This window comes from Peromyscus californicus, unplaced genomic scaffold (genome assembly GCF_007827085.1).
Source record: "Peromyscus californicus insignis strain IS unplaced genomic scaffold, ASM782708v3 Scaffold_8__1_contigs__length_139910024, whole genome shotgun sequence".
In the NCBI taxonomy this organism is placed as follows: domain Eukaryota; kingdom Metazoa; phylum Chordata; class Mammalia; order Rodentia; family Cricetidae; genus Peromyscus; species Peromyscus californicus.
Window position 1 is genome coordinate 91,570,018 of NW_026294606.1, and position 19,619 is coordinate 91,589,636.

The window sequence follows — 19,619 nt, forward strand, 5'->3', positions numbered from 1 at the left end:
AAGTAGAGGCCACCTCACAGGCTGCCTCCGTCTGATGGGAGTGTCCAGATCTCTGGGTCCACTGGATGGCTTCACCCCTCTGTGAAAACTGGGGCTTTCTTTTAGTCTTGCTTGCTCTTGTTTTTCAACTAGAGGACTGGAGTGAAGTTGTACAGCTTTATTATTATTAACATACGGTAATGTTGCGGTTCAACCGTAAAATATGTATGTATGTGGGAAGAACTCAAGTTGCACAAGATGGAGCCAGTCAACATTCCAGAGGGAGTGGGGCAGGGCTCAGGAGCCCCCATCACTAGCTGAGGGGCTCTTGACAGTTGACGGCTGCTAGGGGTGAGAGTCAGTTTTCTTTAAGGGTGTGACCTCTGATGGGTAGGTCACACACTGGTGGGAGGACTTCACATCCTTAAGCACACAGACTGTACAAAACTGGACTCCATGGGTTATTAGAAAAAATGGGGAGGTACAAAGTTGGGGGGACATAGGGGTAGATCTGGGAGGAGTAATAGGGACAAATTTATGAATTTGTGAATTTGTTATGAATACAAAGTATGAAATTATCAAATAATTAATAAAAATATTATATTAAAATTGCAAAAAATTATTTCTTAAATCTAAAACTGATCATCAACTTAAGGTATAATTTGAAAATGAAATGGAATGACTAAATGAATAAAATGGTTGATACCTGATTTTAAAACTCTGAAAATACTTTGCAAACACAGTGTATTAAAATGAACAAGAAGCTGATTTATCCCCACCCTGTAAGACTTGAGTTTGACAGGAAAATGTAAATTGGTCAGCTAGAGTTAGTTGAACATCGACTAATCTCTGGGCAGAAATCAGAAGTCTTTCTTTGGAAGCTGTGGTGGTTAGAATGAGAATGGCCCTCATAGGCTCATATGTTTGAATGCTTGGTTCCCAGTTGGTAGAACTGTTTGGGAAGGATTAAGAGGCATGGCCTTGTTGGAGAAGGTGTCTCATTAGGGGCAGGCTTTGAGGTTTCAAAAACCCAAACCATTCTCAGTTAGTTCTCTTTGCTTCATGCTTGTGGATAAGGGTGTGAGCTCTCAGCTACTGTTCCAGCACCTCCCCACAACAATGGTCATGCACTAACCCTTGAGAACCATGAGCCTCAAATGAAATGCTTTCTTTTTTAAGTTGCCTTGGTCATGGTGTTTTGTCATGGTAATAGAAAAGTAAGACAGAAACCAATATGATAGTACCACTGTTACAGCCTGTGGACCATCTGCTTGAGTGTTTTATGTGAGTGAAACATCATAGTGAACAGAGTCATTTTCAGTCTTGTTATAGGTAACGGCTCACAGCTCCTCGGTTAAACAGTTCTCTGAGACAGAGAAAAAGGTACCATACCCACAACAAGATGGACAACTACATAAAGAAAATGTGGAAAACACACATTCCCAACAACCACACACACCTGCGACCCCACTGTGGGACATGCTCATGTGTGTAGAAGTTCATACCAAGACAGTATCCAAGACAGTCCCATCTTGAAATGATCAGAATTTCCATCCTGAGCTGACAAGCCTTGATCTTCACATCTACAATCCATCTTCCTCTCTTCCTAGTGCATCAAGAAAAGTGCTTGCCATGTATTTGGATCCCATGAAAGCTGGGTGGGCATGATGCCAGCCTATAATCCCGGTGCTCAGGACACAGAGACAGGGTGTAGTCAGAGCTGACTAGCTAGGTTACCTGAATTGGTGAGTTCTGGCTCAAGTTAGAGACTCAATATATAAGGTATAGAGTGATTGAGGAAGGCATAGGATGTGAACCTTTAGTTTCCATGTGCATGTGTGCATCCCTGCATACACTTGTACATGCAAATGTACATCCCCACACATGTGAATATTTATATACATGCACACCCCCTCATTCACAATACAGACACAAATACAAAACATGGAATGGACCCTTGGATAAGAATGGCCCATGTTTAGAATTTCATTGTCACTATAGCAACATGGTCCCCACTACCCCCTTCATCTTCTTCATTTACATGTTCTCCATAACTATCTCCAGCCTGTCACCCTCTCTACCAACCCTCATCTCAGCATCTCAACATCTCACAAATAGTACCTGCTTAACCATACCCTTAACCAGCTTTGGAGGAATGGTGTCAAATATGTGGCTTTGGCCCTGACACAAAGAAGCCCTGACTTTAGCATGTGTCCATCCCATGCATAATGCTCATGACTTCTTAGTCACATACCAGCTCAGCAGTAGAATGCAGTCTTACATCTCAACCCCTCCCTGGTATAAATGGAAAACAACACATGGTCCATGCCTGTGATAAACAATGGTCCTCTACACAATAACAAAGTTTTTATATGTCCATGGGTCACCATGCAATTACCAGGAAAATCCACTCTTCCTCCTTGCTGCTCTTCAGACGGCCTCTCCGTCTGCACTTACTGCTATACTAAAATTGCAATAGGATGCACATAACACAGTGCTATGGAAATGGCACTTTGATATTAAAAGTTATATTTTTATGGACTTTAAAAAGACTAAGTGCCCTTCGTCTCCCAGGGCTCAGGCATTTTAAATACACAGCAGCCTCAGGGCTCCTGTAACACTGTCCTGGGCTTACCTCTTTCTTAGTGAATTTTGGTGAGTGATCATTTTTGTCATCGATCACGATGGTGGCTGTGGCTGTGCCTGTCAATCCCACGTCCAGTCCTGCCATATCTTGAGCTTCAATGATCAGTTCATACTTGGGATTTTCCAGAGTCTACAAAGCAAAGAAACACCAGAGAAGACAATGTTTAGATTTGAGGCACTGTTTTGGAGACCTGGTGAACATTTTTCCTATACCTTCTAGAGCAGGTGTCTTTAACCAACCATGATATTTTAAATATATATATATGTATATATGCATATATATTAGGTATATATGTACCTTTGAAATCATTCTAGAATGATAGTTACCATCTTTAGATTGGCAATGGCAACCAGAATGGATTCTAATGACTTGTCCTTGTTAAAGGGAGATTTTACACATTCTAGAATGTTCTATGACCTGGGTGTGGGCATATATTCATGGTGGATGTTCATGTCTACACCTGTCATTTCAAGGAAACTTCTGAATCTGATCTGGACATAGGCTAGCTTCACTCCTGAGGTCACAACAAAGATGGTTGCTTTAGGAACCCTGGGGTCACTATACTTTACATACATCAGTATACTGTATCTTTCTTATGAGCACATCAAGCTAATCACTGCTTCCTTTGTACAGGTGGAAAAATAAAGGAGGTTTAGTGTCTCCTATGTGGTATTTCCTTTGTTGTTGTTCTTTTAGTATCCCAGACACCAAATCTGGACTTTGCATTTTAATGTAAACACGAACTCATAAATTTACCATAAGTGAGATTGTATGACTAGATCTTTTTATTCATATATTTCTTGACTACTGGACAGATCTCAAAGGCCATGTTTGTAAGAAATAAAATCTGATGGTTCATTCTGAAAACTGTATTGAGCCAGCTTAGGTCCGAATACAGAATAAAAAAACAAAAAACAAAACAAAACAAAACGTTTGCTAGTCTTGATGCCCTCCCACAACTACCTCTGCTAAGTTATGCTTACCCCCCCACATGAAAGTTTAGACTAGAAAATTACTAACAGCCATGGTTGCCTAGTGACCTGTAGATATAAAAAGGTCATGTGCCTGGAAAGCTTTAAAATGCAGAATATTTATTTTATGATACATAGAGAAGAACCCACATGAGGCTTTTGTTGAGAAAAAGAGTAAGCACCAGAGGGAAAAACAAGACCTTTTTGGCATGTAAGACAGTGCCCTCCTGATGACTCAGTGAGGGGACAGAGAGGCAGGGTTGCATTAGGCTAGAACACTGTGCTCTGTGCTCTCAGAGCCCGCCATTCCAAGAGCTTTGGAAGTTCATAAGATAAACTACCTCACCTTCGCTACTGTCTCTTCAATGCTCTTATTATAAGGTCAGGGTCCATGTTTCTCACGGTGTTGAAACATTCAAAACAGCTAACCATACGGCTAGGATCCTGAGATGGAGTGTGTGAAGCTGTGTGTAAATCCCCCTTATGGGGCTGCGGGTGTCGGTCACTCAGCACCCTTTTTTCCGGTAAGCTGCAGCCATACTTCCTTTGGAGACTCATTAACCACCTCTCTCTGTCTGTGGGGTGTGGGGTTGGGTCACCTTTCTTTGTTTTCTATATGGAAAATTTCTAGAATCATCTCTGATCAGAGTCGCCAATAAGAGCACCCAACCCAGGGTGTGATGGCCAGGCAAGCTCTGCCTGTGCAACTTTTATCCCTCTGGTGACAACTTGGGAGCACCAGCTGGAGGTGCCAGGTGAGCTATCTCACACCACAGCAGGGCTGGGACAAGAGCCCCTGGGGATGAAGCCAAGCAGAATGGCTCTGTGGACATTGTACGTTGGAGAAAAACAGACAGCTGCCCAGAGCCAGCCTGGCCTGAGGATATCTCTGCTGATAAAGGCATTCACTCTCCTCAGTGGCTTCAGTCACTTAGGATTGATGCTTAATCACTCACCGAGAGAGTCCGAGCGAGGCCACCTTCAATGACAGAAATAGAAGGTGTTTATAATTGCATTTACAGCCCTGCCGGTGCGATGATTTCCAAAACTGGGGTACCAATTGGTAATTAATAGGGTCCAAAAGGAGCAAGGAATAAAACATCAATGGAGGACCTTCCATTTCCTTCCAGAACTACAAACCCAAATGGGAAACTGAACACTCATGAAATCTTTGGAGTGTTTTATTGAAGGGTTGGTCATTGCTTGTTCCCATGGATTCCCCCCCCCCCCCGCTTCTCTTTCTCTCTCTCTCTCTCTCTCTCTCTCTCTCTCTCTCTCTCTCTCTCTCTCTCTGTGTGTGTGTGGGGGGGCTAGAGGTTCATGTTGATGGCTCCACTTTATTTATTGAGGCAGGGTCTGACTCTGAACCTAGATATATCAAATGGTCTAGTTTATCTATTTAGCTTGCCGCAGGAATCCTGTTTCCACCTCCAGGGTGCTGGGTTTACAGGTGTGCCTGCCTGGTTGTTATGTGAGTGCTGGGATTTGAATTCTGGTCTTCACACTGTGTGGCGAGTGCGTTCTCCACCGGGCCACCTCCCAGCCCCTTGAGGCCATCTTTTTCTGTTTCAGTTCTGCTTTTTAGGCAGAAGCTATCCACTGCTCACATCCTGTCCTGCCAGGACCGTGAGTGTGACCCAAGGACTATCATATCCCTGAGAAAGAAACTCCTCTGACCTTGCCTAGGAAGTCAGCTAGGGGTCCTTAATGGCTGCCTGAGCACATGACCCAAGTTAGGCTAATCTCAAGTTCAATCTGGAATGTGCTTCTCTTGGAATACACAGGGAAAGGTAGTTCTTCTGTTGAACTTGGAGGTGGTAAGACCCAGTCTGGACAGGTCGTGTCCATCTGCATCCACCCAGGGAAAGCCAATCAGGAAGATAATGCAGAGCCAGAGGTAGAGACGAAGCTCTCTCTCTCTCTCTCTCTCTCTCTCTCTCTCTCTCTCTCTCTCTCTCTCTCATAGAATATATCCCGACTGCATCGTCCCTCCTCCACTCCAGCAGTGCCCCCAACCTCCCCTCCCTCCACTCCTCCCACCTCCAGTGCTCCTCCATTTCCCTTCAGAAAAGGGCAGTGATGTCAATCAAACACGGCATAACAAGATGCAGTAAGACTAGGCACAAACTCTCATATCAAGGCTGGATGAGGAAACCCAGTAAGAGGGGAAGGGTCCCAAGAGCAGGCAAAAGAGTCAGAGATACCCCCACTCCTGCTTTTAGGAGTCCCACAAAAACCTTAAGCTAAACAACCACAGCATGTATGCAGAGGACCTAGCACAGACCCGCGCAGGCTCCATGACTGCTGCTTCAAAGATGGAGCTCTTTTAATGTGCTCTTGGCAGTCACCCTTGAAGCCGATCCACCTCTCAGACCCTGCGGGTCCTGTGAGTGAAAGAATTCCTCCTTCCCTCAAGGCACTTGGTTCAGAGGTTCTGTGAGGAGCAACCAGGCCGTTTTGGCTAATATTACATCTGATGGTGTGATCAATCATCTGGTTACTAAAAGAAAGTGGAAGGGCTGCCATATCCTACAGAGTGTCACAAAAGGCTCTTCACGACAGCACTCCAATCACTTCACAAATACATTTAACAGAGAATTTTGCAGACTGAACCATCATCCAAGCCCAAGACGGTCCTTTTTAGAGTTCAAAGGTCAAGACTGAGGAAGTTGTGTTCACATACAAATCAAAGGAAAGAAGAGGTGAGTGCAAATCCTTACAAAAGTGCAGAGGAAGGGCACACCAGCATAACTCTTGTTGTCTAAGTAACTGTATGAATAATTTTTAAAAATGAACCAGTCAATTTCCACCTCCCGGAGTAAATAAAACTTTATGGCTGTAATGGGAAATGGATTGATTAGTGTGGTAGGAAATCAATCAGAGTATGAAGTAGACAAATTGTAGAGTTTGGATGAGCTGTTCCAAAAGTCTCAATTTTCTGGCAAACTGAAAGCTTACATTAACAAAGTTTTCACTGCTGAACACAGCCAATCATTGTAAGAAAGTAAAAATGGGGCCGTCATTTTTAAAGTGGAAAGTGAGGACCCTCTTCCTCTCCCCTACTCAACCACAACCCCCAAAACTCAATAAAAATTGGCAGTGGTGGGGTGGGATACCCTCACCCCCTACCTCCCACACACGCGCACGCACGCACGCGTGCGTGCGCACACACACACACACACACACACACACACACACACACACACACACACACTCCTTTTCTGGCATCTCTGTGCTTACATAGAAGCCTGTCAGTCCACTGGATTAGTCCTTCATAATTTAGACACCTGGCTCCTGTCAGCTAGCCAACTGCTTCTATGTTTTCACCGTGGAAAGCGACATGAAGTTAGAAAGTTTGCTTGTCTCATAGGGCTTGGGATTTTTCTGCAGCAAACGCAACTGCTGGGCTTGGGATGTGGCTCAGGGTACAAAGAGTCGGCTGCACAAATGTGAGGACCGGAGTTGGAATCCTCAGAACCTGCTTAATAACCAGGTGGACACGGCAGCTCCAAGTTCAGGGAGAGAGACCCCACCTTGACTGAAAAGTTGAGGGACATGGAGGAAATCATTTGGCATCAAGTTGGCACCTCCACATGCATGCACATATGCACACACGCATATACACATGCACCTAAACATATGCAAACATGTATACACCCTTATGTGCACGCATGTACACAATGAGAACACAATCGCTTTCATAGTGAGAACAAAGCAGGTAAGCAGGAATAAAAGCAGCTGTCCGTGAACCCCAGAGATGCCATTCCAATTTAAATACCAGACAAGATGCCCCATGGAAGCTTCGATACCCCTGTATCACTCTGGGAAGCTTTGTTTCTTGGACCTGTTTCCCACTCTGGCTGAGCGCTTTTCCAGAATTCATTCTCTGGCTCCCTAACTCCTTGTGGTAGCTCTTATGTAGACTGCATGTGCCAGTGTATATCCCTCCTGGTCACTCTGCACATATTACACAGACAGATGGTATTAGTTGAGCATCCAGCCATGGGGGTCTTCTTTGGGAAACACCCTTGATACAGAGACATGAACCACAGCACTCATTTGTCCTGACTGAATCACAGCAACTCACAAACCCAAGCTTGGACAGTCAGGTTCCGGGAGGATTGAAGAGCCACAGTGACAGACTGCAGGGAACAGATGCAATTCTCCAGCAGCTCCAGGCCCAGGGTAGGGTTCTGCTTTCTCAAGCATCAGAAGAAGCAGCTCACTACCTGCAAGGAGGCACTCTGTCTTTGTAGGGACAAGACCCCCACTGCCTAAGCGCCCTGTCTCTACACAACTAAAGAGGGATGTGGATGCCCCATAGTCCTCTCCCAGCTAGGCTGCCTATGCCACAGGCCTCTCTTGATGCTCCTGTCTACTTGGTTCAAGGATTGAAGGGCGGATGGTTATAGTCAAGCTGATTTCAAAGCACTTCTAAACTGTGCCATGCAAAAGGGACCATCATGGCTGCAAAGACACAAGCCTGGGCCTCAGGGTTTGCTGCCCCTAAACTCCAGCTCTTCTTTCTTTGATTGTATAACATATCACAATCTGTATTGCAGATGTTCTTTCAGGAGCAGAAGCACCAGCATCAGTGGTGGCTGCTAGCCGCCAAAGGCACCTGTGGTGAAGACAGTGTTGTGAGTCCACCACTTGGCTTCCTCAGACTGGGAGAGCTGAACCAAGCTCTGTCCTTTCTGGGTCTCCTGATCAGATGAACACGTGACTGATTCTTGTCAATGGGCTGATACCCTTGACGTGGCTCTGGAATCTTCTGCCTAACCCTCTATAGCAACCCTCTATGCCCTTTAAAAGCAAAGATACCAGGCCTGTGACTGGCTGTGTTTCAGAGTATGAGCAGGGCCTAAGTCATCATTTAGGATCAAAGGCCATTTATAATCTGCTTCCACCAACACGAGAGCAGTTTCCCATTTGTTGATTGATGTGTGTATCTGCAAGTTTATATGTGTGTGCATGTGTGTGCAGATGTGCTTGCAGGTGTATGCTTGCCTGTGGAAGTCAGAAATTGATCTACGTGGGGGTTCTTCCTCAATTACTCTCTACCTCACTTTTTGAGACCAGGTGTCTCTCACTGAACCTGGAGCTTACTGCTTCAGCTAGACTGGCTGTCCTGAATGCTCCAGAGACCCTCCCATGTCTCCCTCCCCAAATCTGGGATTACAGGCACATACCATCAAACCCAGCTTTTCTGTGGATGCTGGGCATCAAACTCAGGTCCTCATGCTCTTGGGGAAAGCAGTTTGCTGACTGAGTCATCTCCACAGCCTGTCTGGTGGTTTTATTCTAAATACTTGTTGACTATTTCCCCAAGTAGATGACCAACTTCCCCCAGGCAAGGACCATACCTTTGGTCCCAGCACCTAGCCAGGACTCGGCACACAAGGTGAGCTATTTACTACTGTTCTTGATAATGAAGATGTATCACTGTTTCCTGACTAATTCGTATCTCAGAGGGCTCACCATCCCAGCTTCCATTTTCAAACCAAAGCTGTTGATTCTCAGGGTTGGCTCCTACTTTGGGGAGCTGGGATTTCATTTTGCCTGAGAAATGCATGGTGCCAGCCTGGGAACATGAAATTGACTGTTCGGATTTTTTTTTTTTTTTTTTTTTTTTTTTTGGTTTTTCGAGACAGGGTTTCTCTGTGTAGCTTTGCGCCTTTCCTGGAACTCGCTTTGGAGACCAGGCTGGCCTCGAACTCACAGAGATCCGCCTGGCTCTGCCTCCCGAGTGCTGGGATTAAAGGCGTGCGCCACCACCGCCCGGCTTCGGATTTTTTTTGAAGTCATCTGATCTGCAAGACGCAGCTAAGAGAGTCAAGCTGCTCGCCTGGCTTGAGTTCCGCAGTCACGCATGTCCATTGTGTTTGGGGTCTCTCCTGGGAGTCCCCCAGTTGCCCATGCTAGATAACCCAGCAACTGAGGAAGGCGGTCTATCTGCAGCAAAAAGCCTCCGGTGCGTCTCCACAGACACAGGCTGGGTTCACTGATCACACTGATTTGAAAACCAAACGTTTCATCTTGAAAAAAGAGCCAAGCAGTGTCATTAAATACGGCAGCTAATCAATCACAGGGCCCTTGATGTTTTACATGGCGACGATGGCTTCCACATAAGCCTGTGTTTAACGGAACATTTATCACTAATAACAAGCGTAATGGTAGCTGTGGGGGGAAATCAAGGAATCAATGTTACATGGAGGAAGGTTTCGCCATTCCCTGGCCGGCACAGCCCTATCCTTCTCCTGCCTCGTCCCCACCCGATCTCCTTGTGCAGACCTCACTTCTTTGCTGGGTGCAGTGCCTTCTCTTACCTTTGAACACTGTGTCTCTACTCCCATCCAGGCTAATTAATTCCTGATCATTGGCGGATGTTCATTATTCAGTGCACTGTAGCCTTCATGAAGGCAGAGACCTAAGTGCTGAATAGAGCTGGCTGGCACTTAGGGAGGAGACTGCATTCAATCAGTTATCATTACCTTGGCTCCACTGGGCTGTGAGGTAGCAGGTTTCCATATGGCCTTTTCGTACATCCTTCCTAACCTTCTTTGTAGCCCTTCCACACTGTGTTTCCCAGTTACAGTTGAGCAATCTCAGCCAAGCCATGGAAGTCCTATCACCTCTCCTTCCTCCTCTGTCAATGGGACAGTAGTACTACTTCTTGGCTGGGTGAGGATTACAAGAGGCATAAGTGCTAAGTACACAGTCTGCATGTGTCAGTGATTAATAGAGAATGAGTCAGTGACTTTTCTCATTGCTGTGACCAAGTATCTGATGGAAGCAATGTAAGGGAGTAAGGGTTTATTCTGGTGCATGGGTCAGAGAGCACAGGCTAGGTGCCGTGTCCATGGCAACAGGAGCTTACAGTAATGCACTACATCTTGGTAGATCAGGATGCAGAGAGGTCTGGCTAAAACCAGAAGTAGGTATCACCTTCAAGGACTGAACCCCACTTCCTGTAGCTAGGCTCTACTTCCTAACGGTTCTAGATAGCCCAAAACAGCACCACCATCCGGGGAACAAGCATTTAAACAGCTTGCCTTTAAACCGTGACAGATGGCTATTGCTACTCAGGGGACTCGTACAACATTTTCTGAAAAGGTGGTGCAAGGCTGAGGCCAACAGCCACTGAGTGAGCCTGGATGTGGGCCCTTCCTGGGTCAGACCTTCTGGTGGGACAGTAGATCCTGGACCAACCCACTGGGCACAGCTCAGCAAGAGCCCAGCAAACACAGGGCATAGCTGAGCAGCACCCAGATTCCTGGACACAGGGACTGCAAAGTCAGAAATGTCAATGGGGTAAAATGATTGTGTTTTGGGGCCATTGGTTATGAAGCAATGAGTAACAAGTGCTATTTCTCTCTCCGTGCTCACTGTGCTCTGTGAGCATCGAATGTGCTCATCACTTGTTTATGGTTACCTTGACCGTAACAATTGAACTCCACTAGATTAAGGGTCAGGTCTCATTTGGAGCCTTCTAACGGGGGCCGTTGTAGTTATACAATAATCAACCAATTACAGTCGTGCTTTTTAGAAGCTAACGGATGGCGGCACAGAGTGGCATTTCTGTACAAGTTAAACCACATCTCCACAGGCAGGGGAGGCGGCTGTTTGCAGAGTGCTCCTGTAGCTCGGAGGAAGCCATGGTGTGACAGCAGTGCATCTCATCCCAGGGTTTAGGAGGTGGAGCCCGGAGGACCAGAAGTCCAAGACCATCCTCCTTGGCTACGCAGTGAGTCCGAGGCCAGCCCAGGATCCATGAGACATCATCTAGACACACGAAACAATCTCCTAATTGGTAATGTTGGAAGTTTGAATGTTTAAATTCTCTAACCGTAACTGATCTGGACCTCCCAGTGTGACAACACGGATGGAAGGAGAGACGCAGTTAGTGAGGGTGAGCTGCCAGCGACGGCTCCCGAGTGCAAGTTCTGCACTAAAAGGCAAGGGAAAGGTGAGGCCGGGGCCCCGTGGTGGAGAGCCTAGTGTTCAGGAAGACTTGGGTTGGGTCACCAGCAAAACAAAACCAGCAGGTGAGCACATAAACAAACAAACAAAAACAAACAAACAAAAATATGTGGATAAACAGAGCTATGGAAAGTTTGAAGGAAGAATTGTTGAATATTTAAAGATTTATTTATTTACTTACTATTTTATCTGCATGTAAATGAGCCTGTATGAGTTTATGTACACTATGTAAGAGCCCACGGAAGTGAGAAGAGGTCATCAGACCTCCTGGAACTGGCATTAGAGGTGGTTGTGAGCCACCCAACATGGGTGCTGGGAACCAAACCGAGGTCCTCTGCAAGAGCAGCCAGTGCTCTTAACGCTGAGCCATCTCTCCAGCACAACTGCCTAATACTTCAAGCACTTCTAGTGAGAACCATTAACAGTCATAATACAATCCCTTTATCTACTTATGCACCTGTTTTGCCTGGACAGGCAAAGGCCAATCAATGCAGAGCTTCTTGCTCGGGCATTACAAATGGGAACCATAGTATTTTCAGGCTAGCTGCTCCCGATGCCTGCTCTATAAATATCACAATGGACTGGCAGAGGCATTATCTGTAGCAGAACAAGTTGCTGTCTGTCTGGGCTTTGATTCATCCACTTGGACCCCATAAGTCTGGGATCAGGCTGTCTCTAAATCCAGCAGGTCCCACGTGTGTTTCCTTAACAAAATGTGACTTATTTCTATGGCAGCGGGTGAATGAGGGCCTTCCTATCCCAGGCAGGAAAGGTCTGAGCTCGCCTTGTGTTTGTCTTTAGGCTTCCTGGTGCTAATATGCACATTTATATCTGGCTGTCACCTGTCCCTTCTTCGTTCCCGGCTGGGGCCCGTGGCTAAGCAGAGCAGGCTGAGCTCGTTTCCCCAGATTGAGTGGCTGTTGACGACGCCAGCAGGGCAGGGAAGCGACAAGGGAAATAAGTACAGCTCAGAAACATATGGGGTGGAACCACTGAAGGGACGGATCTGAGGTGGAGGGACACCAGAAGCAGATCGAGCACTTCTGTACAGAGCCTGCTTCTGAGGTTAGCGATGAGTTTACCGTAAATAACCCGCCAACGGCATTCACAGTGTACCTGGGAAAATCGGCTCCTGCAGACTACAGGCGGGACCACACTTGACATTCAGTTTGGCTACACAGAAACATTTATCCAGTGTCTACTACATACAAGTAACTCTGCTGGGATGCGATGAGTGTTTCAGACCTGCCTTTTGGTGCCCTCTCTACGCTAGAACAAGGGACAGAAAGACAATACGTGAAGACTTATGGGTGGTATCGGAACACCACTAGTTACAATCTGTGTAGAGGGGATGGAGTATGGGGTAGGATCTGCAGAGTCCATTTAGTTAAGCAAGCATTAACTGAGCCCATATTTTCCACCAGACATTGTGCTAGACAGTGGAGATAGGTACCGGGAATCATGTCCACTGTAGGGACAAACACTCAGATGCATTCAGTGGGATGAGACCACGGAGTTGTCCAGTAGAAGGCATGGACCCCAGATGCTGTATGTAGAGAGCTGGGGCTGTGAAGACTATGGGGAGGGCAGTGTCTCCAGTTTAGGACTGAAAATAGGGGTTGGTTTCTATGGAGGAAGTGGGAAACTATTAACCTCAAAGCTGCTTTAAATTCTGTCAGTAAATATGAGTCTGTTCTGGACACTAAGGATGGGGTGTGTGTGTAAAATATGCTCTCTTCCCCTTTAAGGAGCTGGAGGTGTGGCTGGGGATAACGCAGGAGTAAAGGCCTCCCACCCTGAGGTTATGGGCATCTGAGGGCCCTGCAGGAGGCAGGTGCAGAAAGCTAATGTCAGGGCTGGGAGGGCCTCCATGGCTGTGATGGATGGTTGGCTTGATAGAATCTAGAATTATCCAGGAAATAAACCTTGGGGCATATTCATGAGGGAGTTTCTGGACTGGGTTCACTGAGGTAGAAGGCCCACCCTAACTGTGAGTGGCAACCATTCCTTGGGCTGGGGTCCTGGACTGGACACAAAGGAGAAAGTGAGCTGAACACCAGCCTTCATCTCTGTCTGCTCCCTGAGTGTGAATGTGATGTGACTACTTGCCTGCCGCCCGCCCTCCCCCCTCCACTCCCATGCCATGGCTTCCCCATCATGGTGGACTACGTCTTGCACTGTGAACCAGAACAAGCACTTCGGGCTGTAGGTTGCCTTTGTCTGGTATGTTGTCACAGAGTGAGGAAGGTAACTGATGTAGCAGATTCACTGTGGCACCTGGTCAACGTCAGGGAGCTGGGCCTGGAGGGACAGAGGTGAGTGGAGAGAACTCATGGAAGGACCAAGAGCCAGGATGGAGCCTGAGCATCTAAGCTGAGCTGGGGCCTGGTGCGGCAGGAGCCTGGTGTGTGAGGTGAGCAGACACAGGCTGTGGGGGTCCCTCAGAGACCACGTGGTGGGGCCTGACCGTCACAGGATTTGCAGTGAGGGGGTACAGGGAACATAGAGGGTGGAGGGACACAGCGGGGCCCACAAATGTGTGGCTGGTGAGAAGTAGAGCTGAACACACTGGAGAATCTCCTGAGTCTATCTGAGTGAGACAGGGGAGCAGAGGCTCCCAACATGGAAGAGAAGAGAGTAGGTACACTGACTGTGTTGTCCCTACACTTTTGCTACTTTCTTAGAGCATGAGTGGCTTCCCTCTTTGCTTCCAAGCTATTGGTCCTGCCCTGTCTCAGAGTCATTTCTCCAGGGACACAGAGGCCCCCACCAGCATGGAGTTGGGGTCCCGTATCCTAAGGGGACTCTTAGAGCTGCAATGGCTGAGGACACACCTTGATGGGGTGCTGCGCTCAACTGTCACGTGACCTGTGCTCAATTGTCACATGACTATGTGAAGGGCAGTATATTTTTTTGCATGTGTTAACTTAAACTCACCTAATTATTGACTGGTTTATTTGTATGTGTGAGTGTATACTAGTGTTCACGGGCACGTATGTGTGCAGGTGCTCTTGCACGTGTGTGTGCATGCATGTGGAGGTCAGAGGTCAACCTCAGGTGTTGTTCCTCAAGTGCTGTCTACATTCTTCTTTGAGACACTCTCTGGCACCTGGGGCATGCTGACTTGGCTATGCTGGCGGGCCAGGGAGCCTCCAGTCTGCCTCTCCAGCACTCAAATTATACGTGTACTCCATAGCACTCCAGCTTTTAAAGTGGGTGCTGGGATCCAGCTTGGATCCTCAGGACAAGCACTTTATGGACGGAACCATCTTCCCAGTCCTCACCTATTTATGATGTGAAGCAGAGGAAAATGGAAAACATGGTTTCCAAAAGTTATTTGCTGTGACTCTTTCTTTTCCTTTTCTAAAAAAACCAAAAATCCATTCCCTCTAAGGCACTGACTTGCCATGGCCTCCCTACCTGCCTCACAACCTCTTCTAGCTGTCTCTTCTTGGTTTCCTTCAGCCTTCATGGGCAGCATCAAGACCAACAATGGCTCTTCATCACGAGGCCATCAGCTCTAGGTGGCATCATAGACCAGCCTCAGAAACTGCCTTCCTGCCTCACACAACTGCTCACCAAGGGCTGTAGATTTTCCTCCCAGCTCTTTGCCCTTTCTCCATCACCCCTCCAGCTACCAAGGATGCTAGCCCTCACCTTCCCTTACCCGAGTAACTATGGAGCTTCCTTCTAAACCACAGGTCATTCCAAGCCAGCCAGAGTGAGCCATCCGAAGCTCCACCTGACAACAGGACTCTTTGTGGCTCTGCAGTGTTCCAGGACAAGACCCAAAGGCCACACACCAAACACGAGCTCTCCAGGCCTTGCCCCCCATTTCTCCTCAACCAGCATTACCCTCTAGCACTCTGGGGCCACCTGCCCTTCTCCCAGCCCCACACTTTCTCACTCCACGGCTCCTCTGCTCAGACGTGCCCTCTAACCTCCCTGTGCTGCTGCCCCACCCCTTGAGGAAACTGCTATGTGTCCTCATACATGTGGCTTCAACTCCATTGGCAAGAGCCCCTTTTCTTCCCAGAGTCACTCTCGGTGGCCACCATGTGGTGGGGGCTATTTCCTCTTGTTTGACTTCATGACACCATGGAAAGTTCCCTGTGTTGTCCTGTCCCACACTGTGTGGCACTCATGGTAAGTTTAGGTTTCAAGCACAGTGCTGTGGGTTCTAGAAGCTGCTGGGCTTTCAGCTAGGAAACCTCCTATTTTCTTTTATCTAAAATAAAAATTTCAAATTTTTAATTCGCACATCACATGCTTTGGGTGAGGTATAATGTGATAATTTGATTCATCTAAAATCCATGTAATGGTCACATCAAGGTAATTATCTTTCCATCTACTCAGACATTTGTCATTTTTTTTTTAAAATTGGGAGCTACAAACTCACATTTTTGGGTTATTTTGAAATATGTAATAAATTGCTGCAAACTAAAGGCAACTCTGCTCTGCAGGGGGATACCAGAATTTCTTCTCCCTGGTTGAATTTTGCATCCTGTTATCAAGCCTTTCTCTAACCCTCTCCTCCTGAAGGTGTGCCTCCCTCATCCCCGGAGTGGATAATGAGTGGCTTTTTTTACATGGCAAAGTGACTATGTGAAGGGTCAGGAGACAGGAACTGCTGTTTGAAAGTGAAATGGCCCCCACAGGCTCGTGTGTTTGAGCTCTCTGTCTCCAGCTGGTGGCACTGTTTGGGAAAGTTGTGAAACCTTTAAGGGTGGGGCTTAGCTGGGGGAGGTGGGTCACTTGGGGTGGACCTTGAGGTTTTATTTTAGTCTGGCTCTACTTCCTGTCTGCTCTTTGTGGACACGGTGTAACTGGCTGCCTCATATTCTGGCTGCCACACCTTCCTCACCATGATGGACTGACTGTATCCCTTCCAACTGTGATTGGAAGAAACCCTTTTGTAGGCTGCTGTTGGAAGGTATTTGGTCACGGTAATGAGAAAGAGTCAACACAGGGAGAAAGCCCACATTTGCCTGAATGGTAAGAGCCCTATAAGAGGAAGGAAGAAATGGAGGGAAGTGGGCACACATCTGAGGATGGTACCCTGCTGGCCTGTGGTGGAGAAAGAAGCTATGTGGCATGGGGCATAGGAGGCCTTTAGAACAATCAAAGCCATAAAATTTCCCCTGGAGTTTGCACCAGAACATGCTCTGTGACACCTCATGTTTAGCTCAGCGAGACTCATCTTGGACTTTGGACTTTTTTTTTTTTGGTTTTTCGAGACAGGGTTTCTCTGTGTAGCTTTGCACCTTTCCTGGAACTCACTTGGTAGTCCAGGCTGGCCTCGAACTCACAGAGATCCGCCTGGCTCTGCCTCCCGAGTGCTGGGATTAAAGGCGTGCGCCACCACCGCCCGGCTGGACTTTGGACTTTTGATCTGTGTTTTAAATCACTCTCTCTGGGGAGAGCAGACTTTGGGAACCAATGTGTCCTCCCTGGAGAACAGTGAAGTCACAGGAATTCCTCAAGAGCTGTGGTGCCCACCAGCCTCTAGCTCTGCATGGAGCCAGCCTTGCCAGCTGCCTCCTTCTCAGGTCCACCACTGCTCTGTCTCCATTCTGTGGAAGACATTTTCTTTGTAATCTTTTGAAGTGTAATGTCAGCCAGACCTTTCCTGAAGAATCTGTGGGAGGTGGCGATTCCCCTCCCCTCCCCACAGTGTGGTAAATATCAAGTCTGCTCTCTGCAGCATCTTCTCTGAGTGTGCCAGTCTCGCTCCACACATCTGCTCTAGTCCCTGGAGAAGTCAAGGATCTGCCTCCATCTCCCCTCGCCCCACCAGATCCTCCGTGCCCAGCTCCCAAATGCTGAGGTCTCAAGATGCTGCCTTGCCATGGATATTGGGTCACAGCCCTTGGAAACAAGTTGACTTTATTCTAAATCCCCAGGGGACACCCCCACTCCCCAAGCCCAGTGTCTGGAAGTCTCCTCTTTGGGGAATGGCCAACATAGCAAACCTGACCTCAGGGTCATTGTTTCAGGTTGCAGAGGTCACTGGTCCACAGGTACCATCTGGGTAATGTCACGGACAAGGGACTGGGAGGAGAGATGGTTCAGTGACTAAGAATGCGTACTATTCTTTAGAGGACAGTTTCTAGCACCCAAGTCAGGGAGCATACAACTGCCTGTGACCCCTGCTCCAAGTCTCTTCTGGCCTTTGCAGGCACCTGCACTCATGCACACACACACACACACACACACACACACACACACACACACACACACAGAGAGAGAGAGAGAGAGAGAGAGAGAGAGAGAGAGAGAGAGAGAGAGAGAGAGAGAGAGAGAGAGAGAGAAGCTGATTTTGATGAAAAGCATGATTCTCACTTGAGTCTACCAAGAAGTAAAAGCCCCACCTGGCAGCTCAGCAGCCTGGCTTCATGCGGTGTCTGTCTCCTTTCCTTTCTCCAAAGGTACAGGGATAGGTCACTGTCCCCAGCCTTTCCTTTTAAGTCACCCCAGATCCCCAGAAGAACCAAAGCCTTGCATGTCAGGTCACCCCCAAAATGAGTACAATTGTCCACAATGGAGAGGCCACACCCTGGAGCAGAAGTTGTCCAGTAGAAACCACACTGACCTGTCGTGTAGAGGAAGTGACAAGGATGTCTTTGGATCACCCTACAGACCCAGAACTGGGGCCATGAGCAGCAAGACCTGACAGGGAGGGTTATGTGACCTGAAGGTTATGTGACCCCTTGTCTCGCCTCCCCAGTCATTCATTCCTTCACCTGAGCCTAAGGCACAGTGGGCAGCCCAAAGTCAGACCTGGAGTTACCCACCCTTTCTCCATTCTGCTTCCCAATGTGGACACATCGAGCAAACCTCCTCGTCCTGCTTCTCAGTCTCACCTGCCCTGCTTGAGGCTATGCTGGGATGAGTAGTCGAGCCCAGCTTATCTGGGCTGTGAGAGCCCCAGCTTTTGTCCTCAGACCTCTGGCAGTCAGAAAGCCAGCCTGTAAACTCTGATGTGGCACATGATGCACGAGGTGACTCCATCCTAGGATGGAGCAGGCTGGTCCTTTCCAGCAGAGAAGGGTCCCTACAAGAGGAAGTCTTTGTGTGGTTCAGAACAGGTGGGGGTGGGGGTCATCCACTTTCCCACAGATGTCCCCTGCCTGGTCCTGACCCAGGGCTCGGACTTAGGTCATTCATGGATAGCCTGAGATATGTCAGATGGAGGGATGGACAATAAAGGGCAGGAGGACTCTCCCTCAAGTGTCAAGATTTGGATGGAAGCGAGCTTTCAACAAAATGAACAGAACAGAACAGAGTGATGAGAGACCCCTGCTCAGAGGAGCATCAGGGAAGCCAGCTTGAAGACAGGTCTCAGCGGACCCTGGTCAGGGAAAACACCTTTGCCCCTGAGTAAAATCGGGACACTCACATTCCTATCATTTTCCAGGCACAGTGTGAGAGACGATAGCTTTCCTTGGGCTTCGATTTATTACCGTCTGAAATGTCATTCTCTGTGTGGGTAATAAAAGATAATACGTTTTATGGGGGCTCCTTATGTTAAGGTTTTACAAAATCTGTTATCAAGTCATCTGCTGCGACTTTAAATGAAGCGTTCTAGGTTATACCTAATCACAAGGTGGGCATCTTTTCTCCCCCCCCCCCCCCATGGAGCGTGGTGAGCTGGGAGGGGCGCTGTGTTTGCTGATCACAAAGCAGCAGAAGCGCTTTGAGATTCACATTCAGAATTGCTTTCTGCTGCATCATCGGCTTCACAAAGTTACACTCTGGTCAAAACGTCCACAAAATTCAATTACAGGCTCTCAATGACAAAAAGCACAGGGGCCCACAGAGAGTTGGCGGAGGTTTCTAAAATTAGGTTCTAAATGTCTGCAACTTGAAGCAATTTCTGTTTTACGACCTTGGCCCAACATCAGGGCTCTGTCTGTTAATGGCCTCTGCCCATTAATTCCAGGTGCTTAATCAGTACAGTATTCGAACACACAGAGCACAACCAACTCTGCTTCCTGCAGCCCGCCTCGGCCGCTGCTTTTTAAAATCCTGTTCCCAAA

General features: G+C 47.7%; 1 protein-coding gene across 1 annotated transcript in view; it reads right to left on the minus strand.

Moving 5' to 3' along the window:
- Positions 1 to 19,619, minus strand: part of Cdh13 (cadherin 13) — a 996,812-nt gene that overhangs the window by 117,793 nt on the left and 859,400 nt on the right. Inside the window, exon 8 of the mRNA XM_052728155.1 lies at positions 2,615 to 2,755. Coding sequence (XP_052584115.1) covers positions 2,615 to 2,755 — 141 coding nt within the window. The remainder of the gene's footprint in view (positions 1 to 2,614; positions 2,756 to 19,619) is intronic.